This window comes from Staurois parvus, unplaced genomic scaffold (genome assembly GCF_062004578.1).
Source record: "Staurois parvus isolate SC_StPar_1 unplaced genomic scaffold, SC_StPar_1.0 ptg000362l, whole genome shotgun sequence".
Classification (NCBI taxonomy): Eukaryota; Metazoa; Chordata; class Amphibia; order Anura; family Ranidae; genus Staurois; species Staurois parvus.
The window spans coordinates 2,687,366-2,703,531 of record NW_028318158.1 but is presented as its reverse complement, the minus strand read 5'-3'; the positions used below and the strand labels follow the sequence as shown (position 1 = coordinate 2,703,531).

Below are 16,166 nucleotides of genomic sequence, written 5' to 3'. Positions count from 1 at the left end.
TGAGGTATGGAGGTGCAGGAATTGGAATTTATCTGATGTATGAAGGTGCAGGAATTGGGATTTATCTGAGGTATGGAGGTGCAGGAATTGGAATTTATCTGATGTATGAAGGTGCAGGAATTGGGACTTATCTGAGGTATGAAGGTGCAGGAATTGGGACTTATCTGAGGTATGAATGTACATGCATTTGGATTTATCTGAGGAATGGAGGTGCAGGAATTGGGATTTATCTGAGGCATGAAGGTGCAGGAATTGGGATTGATCTTATGCATGAAGGTGAAGGAATTGGGATTTATCTGATGTTTGAAGGTGCAGGAATTGGGATTTATCTGAGGCAGGAAGGTGCATGTATTGGGATTTATCTGAGGCAAGAAGGTGTATGTATTGGGATTTATCTGAACTATGAAGGTTCATGCATTGGGATTTATCTGAGGTATGGAGGTGCATGCATTGAGATTTATCTGAGGTATGAAGGTGCTGGAATTGTGATTTATCTGAGGCAGGAAGGTGCAGGAATTGTGATTTATCTGAGACAAGAAGGTGCATGTATTGGGATTTATCTGAGGCATGAAGGTGCATGTATTGGGATTTATCTGAGGTATGAAGGTGCTGGAATTGGGATTTATCTGACGCATGAAGGTGCAGGAATTGGGATTTATCTGACGCATGAAGGTGCAGGAATTGGGATTTATCTGTGGTATGAAGGTGCTGGAATTGGGATTTATCTGAGATATGAAGGTGCAGGAATTGTGATTTATCTGAGACAGGAAGGTGCATGTATTGGGATTTATCTGAGGTATGAAGGTGCATGAATTGGGATTTATCTGAGGCATGAAGGTGCAGGAATTGGGATTTATTTGAGGCATGAAGGTGCAGGAATTGGGATTTATCTGTGGTATGAAGGTGCTGGAATTGGGATTTATCTGAGATATGAAGGTGCAGGAATTGGGATTTATTTGAGGCATGAAGGTGCAGGAATTGGGATTTATCTGAGACAGGAAGGTGCAGGAATTGGGGCTGGTCTGAAATATGAAGGTTTGTAAATTTAGGTGGAATTCCAGGCTACATCAAACTAATCTAATGTCTCACCCCCAACACCTATGCTGATGAACCTGTTTATGAAAGATGTATATACTTATTTCCAGGTCGCGCTGCTCCAGTCACATGATCCTCTGTATCAGCCGGCAGCAGCTGCAGGGGAGAGGGATGGCCTGAACATAGGTAAGTATATACATCTTTTTTTAAACGGAGAGGTGTGGGGAACGGGGAACTTTTAAGACTGGTATAGACTGGAATATAAGGCTGATGTGAGGGGTGAAGGGGCTCCAGGAATCGGGGCCGATGTGAGGGGTGAAGGGGCTCCAGGAATCGGGGCCGATGTGAGGTGTGAAGGGGTTCCAGGAATCGGGGGCCAATGTGAGGTGTGAAGGGGCTCCATGAATTGGGGTGATGTGAGGGGTGAAGGGCTCCAGGAATTGGGGCTGATGTGAGGTGTGAAGGGGCTCCAGGAATTGGGGTGATGTGAGGGGTGAAGGGCTCCAGGAATCGGGGGCCAATGTGAGGGGTGAAGGGGCTCCAGGAATTGGGGTGATGTGAGTGAAGGGCTCCAGGAATTGGGGTGATAGGTGTGAAGGGGCTCCACGAATTGGGGTGATGTGAGGGGTGAAGGGCTCCAGGAATTGGGGTGATGCGAGGGGTGAAGGGCTCCAGGAATTGGGGTGATGTGAGGGGTGAAGGGCTCCAGGAATTGGAGCTGATACGACGGTGAACTTGCAGGACGTTGGCCTCATCTGAGGTCTATGGCTGCTCTCAGGCACACTAGTTCTGTCATGCTTGTACTGATGGCACCTGAATTACACGATTGCCACGCGAACTCCCAATGTTGCATCAGCAACTGTTTGTCACATTATCAACGGAGCGGGCTCCCCCAGCGGCATCACCGAGTATAGCAGGAAGCTCTGTGATAATCTCGAGCCCGGGCCGTAGCCATGGTGAGGGTACGCGGCGTCCGGGCTAAACCTCCCTTGAAGTAGCAGTTATGGATTACAGGCCGTTCTGCCCACAACAAAGATGGCGGCGCGCTGAGCATTGCCCAAGATGGCCTCAGTGCAACGGAAGTATGCCTTGTCAGTGGGCCGGAGGAGGGTTGTGCTGAGCATGTGAGTGCCGGAAGCGCCTGTGCTCTTTCTCATTCAGTCAGGAGCTTCGTGGCAGCCTGCGGGATCCGGAGCAGGAGAGGAAGAAAGCATGGCACCTAACCTGACAGTGTCCAGCAGTCCTCCACTGGGTAATAATTGTTGTCATCTCCATAGTTCAATGTGACTGGCAGGATCGGGGCTGGAGAGGCAGAGAGTGTCCCCAGATGGGGTGCTGAGGGAATATTTGGAGTGTACTGCATGTCTTCCCATGAGCTAAGTGCAGGGTGTTCAGTGTGAGGGAGTGTCATCGTCTATTCTGGGGCTTCTCTGTTAAATATCAGATGGTGATGAATGTTATTGAGAAAACACAGATTTGAAGATGTCAGCAGATGGCATTGCCTTATTCTTTGGGGCCCCAGTGATCAGCAGCCCCCTACAGAGTTTCCCCCTATCCACCGAGGTCCCGGAGGGTGTCCCCCTATCCACCGAGGTCCCGGAGGGTGTCCCCCTATCCACCGAGGTCCCGGAGGGTGTCCCCCTATCCACCGAGGTCCCGGAGGGTGTCCCCCTATCCACCGAGGTCCCGGAGGGTGTCCCCCTATCCACCGAGGTCCCGGAGGGTGTCCCCCTATCCCCCGAGGGTGTCCCCCTATCCCCCGAGGTCCCGGTGGGGGTCCCCCTATCCCCCGAGGTCCCGGTGGGGGTCCCCCTATCCACCGAGGTCGCGGAGGGTGTCCCCCTATCCACCGAGGTCGCGGAGGGTGTCCTGTTCACAGAGATCCTCAAAAATAAACTCCATATTGCTGGGACCCTAGAGAATGGACTGCTGATCGCTGTGGTCCCTAACTTTTTTCCACTTTTCACTTCTGTCCCAGAGAGTGCCCCTCCTAATCACTGGTGTCCTCAAGAATTGCCTCCTGATCACTGGGGTCCTGAAGGGTGGGACCGTGCTGATCATTGTTGTCCTGGAGGGTGTCCTACTTGATCACTGGAATTCCAGAGAATGGTCAACTGATCATTGGGGTCATGGAGAATAGCCCTTTTGATGGCTGGGGTCCTGGAGAGTGTCCCTGTTGATTACTGGTGTCCCCAAAGATGGCCCATTGATCACTAAGTTTCTAGTGGCTGGCAAGTCCCTGAGATTTTCACACTGATTTTGAATCCTTGGGGTCTTGGCGAGTTTCCCTGCTGACCACTAAGGACTCATGGTGTGTCCAAGGTGATGACTGTGTTCTTGGAGAGAGAGTCTGCTCATCACTTTGATCCTGGAGAATGACCCACTAATCAGTAGGGTCCTAAAGAATCGTCCTGGTGGCTGCTGTCCTGGAGAGTGATGCAGCTGATCACTGGGGTCCTGGAGAGCATCTTTGCTGAATTCTGGGGTCCCAGAGTGTAAGGAGCTTATCACTGGAGTCTCAAGGAATGTTGGCTTGATCACTGGAATGTGTCCCCTCTGATTGCTGGGAATCCAGGGAGTGCCCACACCTCCAAGTGTTGTGTTTTGACAATGTTCTGGAATCCTGAATTTGGTTTCAGAACTGTATTCTGCTATAGTTTCAGTTTTGGGACCTGAGCTCAGGGCATGGCTCTTAAAGTGTTACTAAACCCACAACAGTAACATCAGTCTGTAGATGCAGGAAAGCATGCTTGTTACACTCACTGTGAAACCTAAGGGGTTAATCCTCTTCATTGTGTAAAAAGGATGCTTGATCCTCTTTTCTCTGCCCTTCCTCTTGTTCCAATGTACACCTGATACGACGCACTAAACTAGAAGACAGACTGAACCCATAAGCACATGCTCAATTTGGTGTGCATTGCTAGAGAGGTTTTTCTTTCTTGGGAGAGTGCATGTGATCAGCACAAGGCCAATCGGCCCTCTCCAGACAGAGGTCAGGGGTTCTGCATCCTCCTAGAGCAGAAAGAAAACTCATCCTACAAGCTTTAATCAGGGCTCTGCTGGACACTGATAGAAGTCACAAGACTGATCTAGCAGTTTATATTTACTAAAATAATTGCATTTCCATGTTCTGTGTACTGTGGGAGACCAGATATAATAAATGGAGGAACCTGGGTTTAGTAACACTTTAAGTTGCTCATCACTATTCTTGATCTAGGATGCACATTCCGTCCGACCAGACCAGAGCTTGGTTCTCAAAGTTAGATTTATTGGTTATTAAATGAGCATTTTTCTGTGGTGGGGCAAAAAAGATTGACAAATTGAAGACTAGAATTTAGCAATAGTGATACTTGGTTGAAATGAGTGTGGTTCTGTATGACCCTTTAAATCAGGGGCCCCCTATCCAAGTGCCCCCTTATCTCAGGTGTTCCCACCCAGGTTCACCCTTTACATCAGCTGGCCCCATCAGAATGCCTCCAACATTGGGTGCCACTTTGACTGATAAGCGAGAAAGGCCGCAGTCCGCCATGTAGTGATGTACTCTAGATGCTCTGCTCTTCTAGATCTGTGGATTGAGGTTATAACGTATGTGAGATCTGATTTGAAATCTGAAGGAAATATTATTTAGTGTGATTTAAAATGGAAGTACAAAATGCAGTCCTGTCTGCACAGTGAAATAATCAGAACTACCAGCCAGAATCAGATTTACTAACAGGACCACGTTAATGAGAAATCTCTTTGCTATGGCTTACAGCACAAAGACATAAAGCATCTACCTTACTGAATAATCAGACTGTGTTGTCCATAGAAACCAGTTTCCTGTTGTTACATTGCTAGAGCAAGTCAGAAAGTGACAGTTGCCTTTGGATGATTTGGAGAACTTTGTTTATAACCCATTTCAGATTTTTTTTTTCTTGTAGATATAAAGTCAATTTACAAATATTGGATGTTAACTTTGTGCACATCCATGATGCAGGGTGTTCATACTAAATCAATATTATAATAACATTTATCCTAAAGTATACCTAAAGGCAAACATTTATTTTTTGTTTTGGATAGAATGGAGGGGGATTAGATCACCTGTCACGGTTTTATTGTTGTCTTTTTTCCCATCAGGGAGATTCACCCCTCTTGATTTGTCATATTTAGGCTTCATGTGCACACAGGGTTTTTGCAGCCACTTTTATCCCTGGTTCACATATATAGTTGCAAGAAAAAGTATGTGAACCCCTTGGGATTACGTGGAGTTTTGCATGAATTGGGCATAAAATGTGCTCTGAATGTCATCTAAGTCACAACAATAGAAGAACACAGTCTGCTGAACATAATACTACACAAACATTAGATGTTGCCATGGTTTAATTGCACATAACATGTAAACATTCACAGCGCAGGGAGGAAAAAGTATGTGAGGCCCTAGCTTAATGACTTCTCCCGAGCTAATTGGAGCCAGGAGTGAGCCAACCTTGACTCCAATCAGTGTGATGATATTGGATGTGTTGCTGACAGCTGTCCTGCCCTTAAAAAAACACACACCTGTTTTGGGTTTACTGGTTTCAAGAAGCACTGTCTGATGTGAACCATGCCTCGCAGAAAAGAGCTCTCAGAAGACCTACGATCAAGAATTGTTGACTTGCATGAAGCTGGAAAGGGTTACAAAAGTATCTCCAAAAGCCTTGATGTTCATGTGTCCACGGTAAGACAGACTGTCTACAAATGGAGAAAGTTTAGCACTGTTGCTACTCTCCCTAGGCGTGGTCGTCCTGTAAAAATGACTGCAAGAGCACAGCGCAGAATTCTGCATGAGGTAAAGAAGAATCCCAGAGTGTCAGCTAAAGACCTACAGAAATCTCTGGCACATGCTAACATTTTTGTTGACACATCTACAATAAGGAAAACATTAAACAAGAATGGAGTACATGGGAGGACACCACGGAGGAAGCCATTGCTGTCCAAAAAGAATTCTGCAGCACGTTTGAAGTTTGCAAAAGAGCACCTGGATGTTCCACAGCACTACTAGCAAAATATACTGTGGACAGATGAAACCAAGATTGAGTTGTTTGGGAAGAACACACAACACTATGTGTGGAGAAAAAAAGGCACAGCACACCAACATCAAAACCTCATCCCTACTGTAAAACATGGCGGAGGGAGCATCATGGTTTGGGGCTGCTTTGCTGCCTCAGGGCCTGGACGGATTGTTGTCATTGATGGGAAAATGAATTCCAGAGTTTATCAAGACATTTTGCAGGAAAACGTACGACCATCTGTCCGCCAACTGAAGCTCCGCAGAGGATGGGTGATGCAACAGGACAATGACCCAAAGCATACAAGTAATTCAACAAAACAATGGCTGCAACAGCACAGAATACGCCTTCTGGAGTGGCCCAGTCAGATTCCTGACCTCAACCCGATTGAAATGCTGTGGCATGACCTTAAGAGAGCGATTCACACCAGACATCCCAAGAATATTGCTACACTGAAGCAGTTTTGTGAAGAGGAGTGGTCCAAAATTACTCCAGATCGTTGTGCAGGTCTGATCTGCAACTACAGGAAACGTTTGGTTGAGGTTATTGCTGCCAAAGGAGGGTCAACCAGTTATTAAGTCCAAAGGTTCACATACTTTTTCCTCCCTGCACTGTGAATGTTTACATTACATTATGTGCAATTAAACCATGGCAACATCTAATGTTTGTGTAGTATTATGTTCAGCAGACTGTGTTCTTCTATTGTTGTGACTTAGATGACGTTCAGAGCACATTTTATGCCCAATTCATGCAAAACTCCACTTAATCCCAAGGGGTTCACATACTTTTTCTTGCAACTGTATGCGGCCGTGCGCGCCGTGTTTTGTGCGGGCACGAGAGCCCATTAATTTGAATGGACTCCCATGACACGCAGAGAAGAAGTTCATGCATTTCTTCCAAAAAGCAGCCTGCACAGGAACCTCGGTTCCCAGTATGGTTGCGCTTTCCAGTGCGGGCAGCGTGCCATTAGCACTAATGGCACCCGCCCGTGGGTCCGCAGTCCTCTGTGCAGGTGGTGCGGATCCGCAGCGGCACCACCCGCAATGATGTGAACCTAGCCTTAGGGGCGTCAGGCCTTTTTTTTTACAGCTTCCAAACGCCCTTCCATGTTATCCTATGGGTTCATGCACACATAGACCTTTAGAAGCTTTTAGTGGCCGAAGCATTTGCCAGCAGGGGAAGAAAAAAATCCCCAGTGCATTCAGGGATAATTATTCTGCCCATTGAAATGGATTAATGCTTAAGTGCTAAACGCGTCTAAACGTGCCTAAACGCATGTTAACGCTAGGCTTATTTAGTGCTAGAGTATTAATTTCCGTGGAAATAAGTTATTATTCTGGCCAATGAAATTAATTAACGCCCAAGTGCTTGATGCCTGTAAATACACCCAAACACTTGTAAAAGCATTAGACATTTTTACAAGTGCCAGGCGTTTTTACTGCCAAAACTCTGATGCCAAGAGAAGAAGCATTTTTAAAATATCCTTTGTGCATGAGGCCTTTCACACGGGGTGGACCAGTCAGTGGATTCGTTTGCTCAGCAGTGGATCTGTCTGCTAATCCCAGCTGAGCAGGCGGATGACAAGTAAGCATTGCAGACATGGACACAGCCCACCTGAGGATGTGCGTGTGCACGAAATGCGTTTCTTGGAGGCTAGGTGCTGATGTCATGCCACTGTGTAAGTGACTCGGAGGGCTGCCATCTTGGTATGAGATATATTGATTGTTCCACGTGGAATTTTTTTTTATGGATTACTATTAAAACTACTACACTATATACAGTGCATCCAGAAAGTATTCACAGCGTTTAACTTTTGCCACATTTTGTTATTTTACAGCCTTATTCCAAAATGGATTATACTAATTTTTTTCCTCAACATTCTAAAAACAATACCCCATAGTGACAATGTGAAAGAAGTTCGTTTTGAAATCTTTGCAATTTATTAAAAATAAAAAACAAAAAAACCCCACATGTACATAAGTATTCACAGCCTTTGCCATGACACTCAAAATTGAGATCTAGTGCATTCTGTTCCCAATGATCGTCCTTGAGATGTTTCCACAACTCGGTTGGAGTCCACCTGTGGGAAATTCAATTCATTGGACATGATTAGGAAAGGCATAAACCTGTTTATATAAGGTCCCACAGTTAACAGTGCATGTCAGAGCACAAACCAAGCCATGAAGTCCAAGGAATTGTCCGCAGACCTCCGAGACAGGATTGTATCAAGGCACAGATCTGGGAAGGGGTACAGAAAACTTTCTGCAGCATTGAAGGTCCCAATGAGCACAGTGGCCTCCATCATCTGTAAATGGAAGAAGTTTGGAAACACCAGGGATCTTCCTAGAGCGGGCCGCCCGGTCAAAATGAGCGATCGAGGGAGAAGGGCCTTAGCCAAGGAGGTAACCGAGCACCCGATCAGGCCTGTATGGTAGAGTGGCCAGACAGAAGCCACTGCCCAGTAAAAGGCAAATGGCAGCCCATCTGGAGTTTGCTAAAAGGCACATGAGGGACTCTCAGACCATGAGAAACAAAACTCTCTGGTCTGATAAAACAAAGATTGAACTCTTTGGCCTGAATGCCAAGCGTCATGTCTGGAGGAAACCATACACTGCTCACCACCTGACCAATACCGTCCCTACAGTGAAGCATGGTGGTGGTAGAATCATGCTGTGGGGATCGAAGGAAAGATGAGTGCAGCAATGTGCAGAGACATCCTTGATGAAAACCTGTTCAAGAGCGCTCTGGACCTTAGACTGTGGCGACGGTTCATCTTTCAACAGGACAACGGCCCTAAGTACACAGCCCACATAACAAAGGACTCTGTGAATGTCCTGGAGTGGCCCAGCCAGAACCCGATTGAACATCTCTGGAGAGATCTGAAAATGGCTGTGCACCAACGCTCCCCATCCAACCTGATGGAGCTTGAGAGGTACTGCAAAGAGAAATTGCCCAAAAATAGGTGTGCCACGCTTGTAGCATCATACTCATATGACTTGCGGCTGTAATTGGTGCTAAAGGGGCTTCAACAAGGTATTGAGCAAAGGCTGTGAATACTTATGTACATGGGTTTTTTTTTTTTTTTTCATTTATTTATTTTTAATAAATTGCAAAGATTTAAAAAATAATTTCTTTCACGTTGTCATTATGGGGCATTGTTTGTAGAATGTTGAGGAAAAAATAATAAATTTAATCCATTTTGGAATAAGGCTGTAACATAACAAAATGTGGTAAAAGTTAAGCGCTGTGAATACTTTCTGGATGCACTGTATCAACCCCTGGGCTCCGTGTGGTGAGCATCTCTCCTTAGGACCAGTATAGTTGCTGGAGAGTGGATGGCATAGATCTCATCATATACATGTTACTGACCAAGGAGCTCTCTCTGGTGAGTGCATAGTGGTGGAGGACCTTGCACTAGATAAAGAGCACTTTGCAGGACTGAACACTACCTGTCATGATTGACAACACAACTTCACAGATATACAGATTTATATTGGAAGGACTTTATTGTGCATGATTCTGCTGTTGGCTATACTGCGACACATGTAGGTTTAATTTATTTCATTTTCTTTTACTGATTTGCTTCATTATTCATTTTTACGGTTTCTGTATGCGCTGCACTGCTTTTCATTTACTATGTTAACGTTCAACTTGTAAAACAACCCATGCAGTTTAAAACAAAAATGAAATGCAAAACAGGTTTTGTGTATATATCAACTGAAATCTCTGTATATCTCCCAAGAAAAGTAAAACTTTCACCCTTGAAAGTGCACAATGTCAAAAACCTTTTCTTATACTCTTCAACTCCTACCCTAATACCCTTCCTTTAATTCCAAATTTACAAATATAATACAAATATAATGCAATACAAATATAAAAAAAAAAAATGATAGTCACATAGATTTGTTTATTTTTTCACAAGTGTTTTGCATGGTATCACAGAAAATCATTTGAGAGGTAATGCATTATATTTAGTTTTTTTTTTTTTTTTTTTGAGGTATCTTGGATTTAGAATAACAAATTGAACATCTCATCACGTTTGGAAGATTGAATAGTGTGGACATTGGACATTTGGACTTTGATTTTGAACTTTATTTGGGACATTTGGTGAATACTTTGAATGATATGTTTGTATTATATTTGTAAATTTGGAAGTAAAGGAAGGGTATTAGGGTAGGGGTTGAAGAGTATGAGAAAAGGTTTTGTGTAGATGTAAAAATACAGAGAAAATGTTTTTTTTTTTTTTTTTTTTTAAACAAGTGATTACATACCCTCTTCTCAGCTGCATAGAGAGATGGGGGACAAGAAACATAAGTACACCAGTGTTCGCAGTGAATGGCTGTCCGGGGGGGGGGGGGGGGTAGGGGTCAGGAAACGTCTGATCATTTGAGGAGAGCAGGCTGCGTTCCCAGCACAGCCAGATAACTGACCCGCTTTGCTCATATGCCTAGTGTGGTCAGTTTTTAATAGGAAAGCAGAGGGACTGGCAGGAACACCAGGGAGTTCACACGAAGGAAGCAATACAAAGACAACAAGATTTTTTTTTTCCACAAGTGCGTGGTACAGCAAGCACATATCAGAAATATGAAATGTTGGGTTTACATATTCTTTAACTGTCTGTTAAAGCCAACAGCCATACAGGTTTCAGTGTCCTGGGGTCAGATTGGGGACAGTTGACTTCTGATTGGCTGTGGATTGCTTTACATTGTTCTGTAAGTTTGTATAGCTTTGTTTATTATGTCTTTCCACTGGATTTCATCAGATACTGTATACAAGCTGCAGTGCAATACCAGCTGCCTGCCAGAGCTTCCTCTGCTTTCATTGATGATGATTATTACCTTTTACACCCAGTTGCATCATTGTGTCCTGTCCCAAATCTAGTCTCCACACCCAGCACCAGCCCCATGGTTCAGCATTGCTTGTCTGCTCTGAGCGTATTGCTGTCTCATGCTGCTTTACTCAGCTCTAATAAAGTTATTTACCTGTAATGAGTATAATTGAGATCTGGGCAAATAAACAAAATACAATAATATGGCAATTCCGCCTTTTATTAGTGTCAATTATGTACACAAGAAGTTATAGAAACCCCCCCAAGGAAGTAATAAAAGCGATTAAAATCTTAATATCGTGAGACAACCATGTAATTTAGACATACAATTCGATGTTAAAAAGAATGAGGTATATATCCACGTAATAGTTTCAGTGATGAGCCGTGTGTTTTAAAAGATCGATGCAAACATATGGAGCGGGCTCCACAGCAATGCTGAACAACATCCAGTGATGTAAAGATGTGGCACCAGATCTAGAATAATATTATATATGCTGTAGGGATCATTCACACTAGCATTTTTCTTTGAAGAACGTTTTGTGTTCAGATCGCTTTTTAGAGAGCATTTTACAGGTGGTGAGGTAGCGATGTAGCACCTCTCTGGCTGATTTAACCCTATGAATCCCGCACTAGCGCACTGCAACCACTTTCAATGCACGAGGTTGCAGAGCAGCTCAATTCACATGAATGGGTTTGACTTAGCCAGTGGCATGTGTACACACCCAGCTCCTACCTGCCGGAATGAGCGTCGTCATATGCAGTTGAATGTATTTTTAAACACATATACAAAAACAAAAAATTGTGTTTTGATAATCTTAGTTTTCACCTTTTTGTGGTGTTTTCACATGCGTTAAAAAAAAAAAAGTACAGCATGCTGCATTTGTTTGCATGTGAACGCACCGCAAATGCATGTACATGAACCACACGACTGTGGGGGTTAAAGGTAAACAAGCTGCGTCCACACTGCAATGGTTTACTGCTTGTTCATGTCAAGTGGGCATAGAAAAGTAGATTAAAGCTGGCCATAGATGGGTCGAATCTTGTCTGGTTCAGCATCGATTAACTTAGTTACACTTTTTTTTTTTTTTTTTTTACATGCGACTACTGCTGGTGGCTATAGCCGCTTGCAGTAATAATTGTGTTCTGCAGCAGAGAAGGCTCCCTGCCTGCAGAACACAGTAGAGCGTCAGGAGGGCTTCCCCCATCAACACTGACTGTATTGATGGGGGAATTGAGCGATTTTCCTTTCCTTCTGTGGTGGAGGAAATAAAATCGTATCATTTATGTCCTGCTTTACTTATCTGGTCGTCCCCTCCTCCATGCTTCTAGACCGGCACCACAGTTACTGCGGCTCTCTAGCTGTTGTGGAACTACATTTCCCATGAGGCATTGCAAAGATTACAAAACTGACAGTTACAGCTATGACTTGCAGAGGCATGATGGAACTTGTAGTCCTGCAGCTCTCAGGTTGCCTACCCCTGGCCTAGACCTAAATGAGTAGTTAACCCTTGAAATGTGGGGGCAGCTCCACTGCAAGGGAGAATTTTCAGATTTTCCAGAGTTGGGCTTTAGTCTTGCAAAAACTTATATAGTACAGATGTACTTTTGACCTGATAAAGGGCAGGGATGCCTCAAACCTGTTCTCATATATTCCCTATGTACAATTTAAGTTTTTGTAAGATTAAGGCCCCTTTCACATGGAAGATTTGATCAGGTCCGCCTGTCAATTTTTCAGGAGGACATGACCGGAAGGTCCATTCATTCCTATGGACAGGTGAATGTAAAAGGACATGTGTCCGTTTACACCAGCCCACCTACGGCTCCCATCCAGTCCACTCAAATAAAATAAAATGGAATGGGATCTGTCCCCTTCTGTTTAGGTGGATTGGAGGGTAGTTGGGTGTAAGCAAATAGTGGAGTCCATCGCAGTCCTGACTGCTTCGATCAGCAGGGCATCTGTGGTCACGTAGACTAACATGCAGGGGAGTTTACAGGCAGAAAAAAACCCACCAGAAATCCCTCTGAGCAGCTGTAAAAGCGTCCTGTATGCATGAGGCCTAAAAATCCAAATTAAAAAATTGCACTCTTCAAACACCATGGGGTCTATGTATAAAAAATTCCAACGGAAGTCACAAATAATACCTATAATAAGTGTAAAATTGTTTGTTGCCTTTCACACAGTAAACACAACATTCCCTAACATCCTAAGAGAAAAGAAGCCTTAACCCCTTGGTGCCGGCGCCTCCCGGCCCTTTAAGGGTTTCAGAAGCCAGGAGGCGGGGCAGGATTTTAGGGTCATGTGACCGCCGTGATTTGCCGTCACGGCAGTCACATGATCGGGAAAGGTCCCGATCGAAAGAGGAGATCGGGACCTTTCTGTGAGTACCGGACATGTGTGCTGGGAGCGTGCAGGGCGTACACTCTCAGCACATATGTTTTTCTTAATTGCACACAAATGTGCAGCCGCTCGGTGTCTAGGCCCAGATGCTGGGAGGCTGCACATTTGTGTGCGGCCGGCATGAAGAGCTTAAAGTGGTTGTAAAGGCTGAAGGTTTTTTACATTCATGCATTCTATGTATAAAGGTAAAAAATCCTCTGTGTGCAGCAGCTCCCCCCAGCCCCCTCAATACTTAGCTGAGCCTCATTGCGATCCAGCGATGCGAATGACAGCCTCGGCTACCCCTGGTCTCTGCCTCCTCATTTGCTGAGACAGCAAGCAGAAGCCGTTGGCTCCCGTTGCTGTTGATCACAACCAGTTGACCAATGAGGTCAGGGGGTGGGGCCAAGCCACGTCTCTGTGTGTGAATTGACACACGGAGCAGCGGGTATCCGAATAGCAACCTGCTTGCTACGGGGGCACCCGACAGAAAGGAGGAGCCAGGAGAGCCTGTGGGGAACCCGAGAAGAGGAGGATCCAGGCTGCTGTGTGCAAAACCACTGCACACAGCATGTAAGTATAGACAGACATGTTTGTTGTTTTAAAAAAAAAAAAATTTACATTTAGAATCACTTTAATGTGTTTGTAAATCTCAAATATGAACAAGGTTTATCCCTCTATTGTCTGTACTTGTCACAGTCCAGAGCACTGTGTCATTTCTGTTTGATACATCATTCCTCTGCAATCAGCATGAATCACTTCTGATGTTTTCCTGACACCAAGAGAAAATAGGTGACAGGGGAGGGACCTCCAGCAAATTGATAACCTCAGCTCTTTTCCTGTGAGCTGTGTGAAGGAGGGTGTGTCTATTCCCACCAATCAGCTCTCAGAGCTCCCCTCACTGAGCTCTGCAGAGTAATTTCAGCTCTCCACCCCCTTTTTTTCTGAACTCTCAGACAAGCTTTATGAATTCAGCACGGATGTAGAGAAGAGAATACTGCAGATAAATGGGTATGTAAGAGGTAGTTACCAATATGTGTTCTGAAGTTGTAATTCCCAATAGAAGATCTAAAGTAGTAGTTACCAAACCTTGTTTTAAAATAGTAGTCCCCTTTATTTGGAGCACTGACACTGTAATAATGGCACTGGGCAGGAAAGGGTTAACATGTGGGGTGATCAAAGGGTTAACTGTGTGCTGTTTTACTAGGGCTGTGTGTTAGTGCTTCACTGTAAGCACACTGCTTTGCATGGTGTGCACGAGCTGACGGGGGAGAACTGTTTTGTTTACAAACAGTTCTCTGCCCGTCGGTGATTGACAGCCACGGCCCGTGAATGGCAGCATGGGTTGGGCATGTTCACACCTCGAGTGCACCCCCTACCCGGAAATGCAAGATCATGTGTATATATACGTGATTTTGCGCACGCGTGCCGCCCTGTAGCAATGTTTCTGCTATAGAGCAGATGGAAAGCAGTTAAAGGATAAGTTCACCTTTTCGACAAAAATAATAAATGCACATTTTGAAGGTAAAAAAAGTGCATTTATTATTTTTGTCCAAAAGGAACCTGAAAGCATTTCACCAGTGATCAGTAGATTGCTGATGCCATGCAGGTCTCCTGCAGATCTATACAGGATGTATGAGCAAGCAGATATACTGACAGAAAGCTTCAATGAACTACAAAGATGCTCCACAGTGCCGTGGTAGGTAATTAAAAACTACAATCCCACAGCCGCTCAGCATGTCGGGACTTGCAGTTCATTCATTCACAGAAGGCTGTGAATGAGTGATGTGGCCTGTAGGCGGAGCCCCGCACAGCCGCGCTGTTTTTAAATCTGACAGTATGGGGAGACGTCTCCCTGTACTGTCTGTCAGAGGGAGGGGGGAGCAGCAGACGTGGCTGCAGCTATGGGAACATGTTTCATGTTCCACCTTAGAAATAGGGGAACATGTAACATGTTCCAAAGGTGAACTTGTACTTTGAATCTGTTTTATTTGCTATTTTGAACATAATGAAATGTCATGCTCAGAGTAGGGTGGGAGTAGAGGTGTAAATGTAATGGGGGTCCAAACCAGAAGGACTCTGGAGGGGTAGGGGGAAAATGGCAGGATTTTACAGTTGATCAACAATATAAAACAATGAGAACCGGATAGTATTAGTAACCCATGTCCACTGACTGGTATCAGAGGTTATGACGGCATGTACAGGTTCCGTGGAAATGTTGTCTGATAAGAATAAGCACAGTCATCAAGAGACAAAAAGGACATTGTACAGGATTGTGACCCAGAATAGGAAAACAACTGCTGCAAAGGTGTCTGCAGAGCTCAATCTCAGTCTTCACCAGAAAACGTATATATCATATGGTCTGCTAGAGAGGGTGTGATGTTAGAAGGTCAGGAGGCATTGGAAGGCTTCCAAAGGCCAAAGAAGGTCCAGACATATCCATGTATGACAAAAGGAGTTCATCCTAAGTTCTGTAGTAACGAATGTTCCACGTGCATCGGATCATTCATAATAGCGGCCCACATGGCCAATGGGATTTTCAGTGCCTAGAATGGTACCGATATGCCTGTATGGTGGTACGTGTCTTGCAGACACAACAGGATATGAGAGGAAAACTCTGCAAAGGCAGAGAATTCCCTCTCAGATATTTGTCACAGGAATAGGTGCCACTTTAGGAAGATATTATCCCCCTTCTTCCAGATCCAGTGCCAGTTCATACATTTTGGATTTTCTCTCTCTTTTAGTTCTGGTGAAAATATCACCAGGAAAAAAAAAGGGGTAAATCTCCTTAGTGGGGACATAGACAACAATAAAAGCCTGAAAGGTTCTAACTCTATCCAGAATGTAAAAAGAAAAAAAAAGTTTGGAGTTTAGATACAACTTAAAATGTATGTTAAAG

General features: G+C 44.6%; 1 protein-coding gene across 7 annotated transcripts in view; it reads left to right on the top strand.

Annotated features, from left to right (window-relative positions):
- Positions 1–2,146: 2,146 nt before the first annotated feature.
- EPRS1 (glutamyl-prolyl-tRNA synthetase 1) overlaps positions 2,147–16,166 on the top strand; it is a 118,671-nt gene continuing 104,651 nt past the window's right edge. For all 7 annotated transcript variants that reach the window (XM_089685025.1, XM_089685022.1, XM_089685020.1 and 4 more), the window contains exon 1: positions 2,147–2,287. In XM_089685025.1, coding sequence (XP_089541151.1) covers positions 2,248–2,287 — 40 coding nt within the window. In that variant the 5' untranslated portion in view covers positions 2,147–2,247. The remainder of the gene's footprint in view (positions 2,288–16,166) is intronic.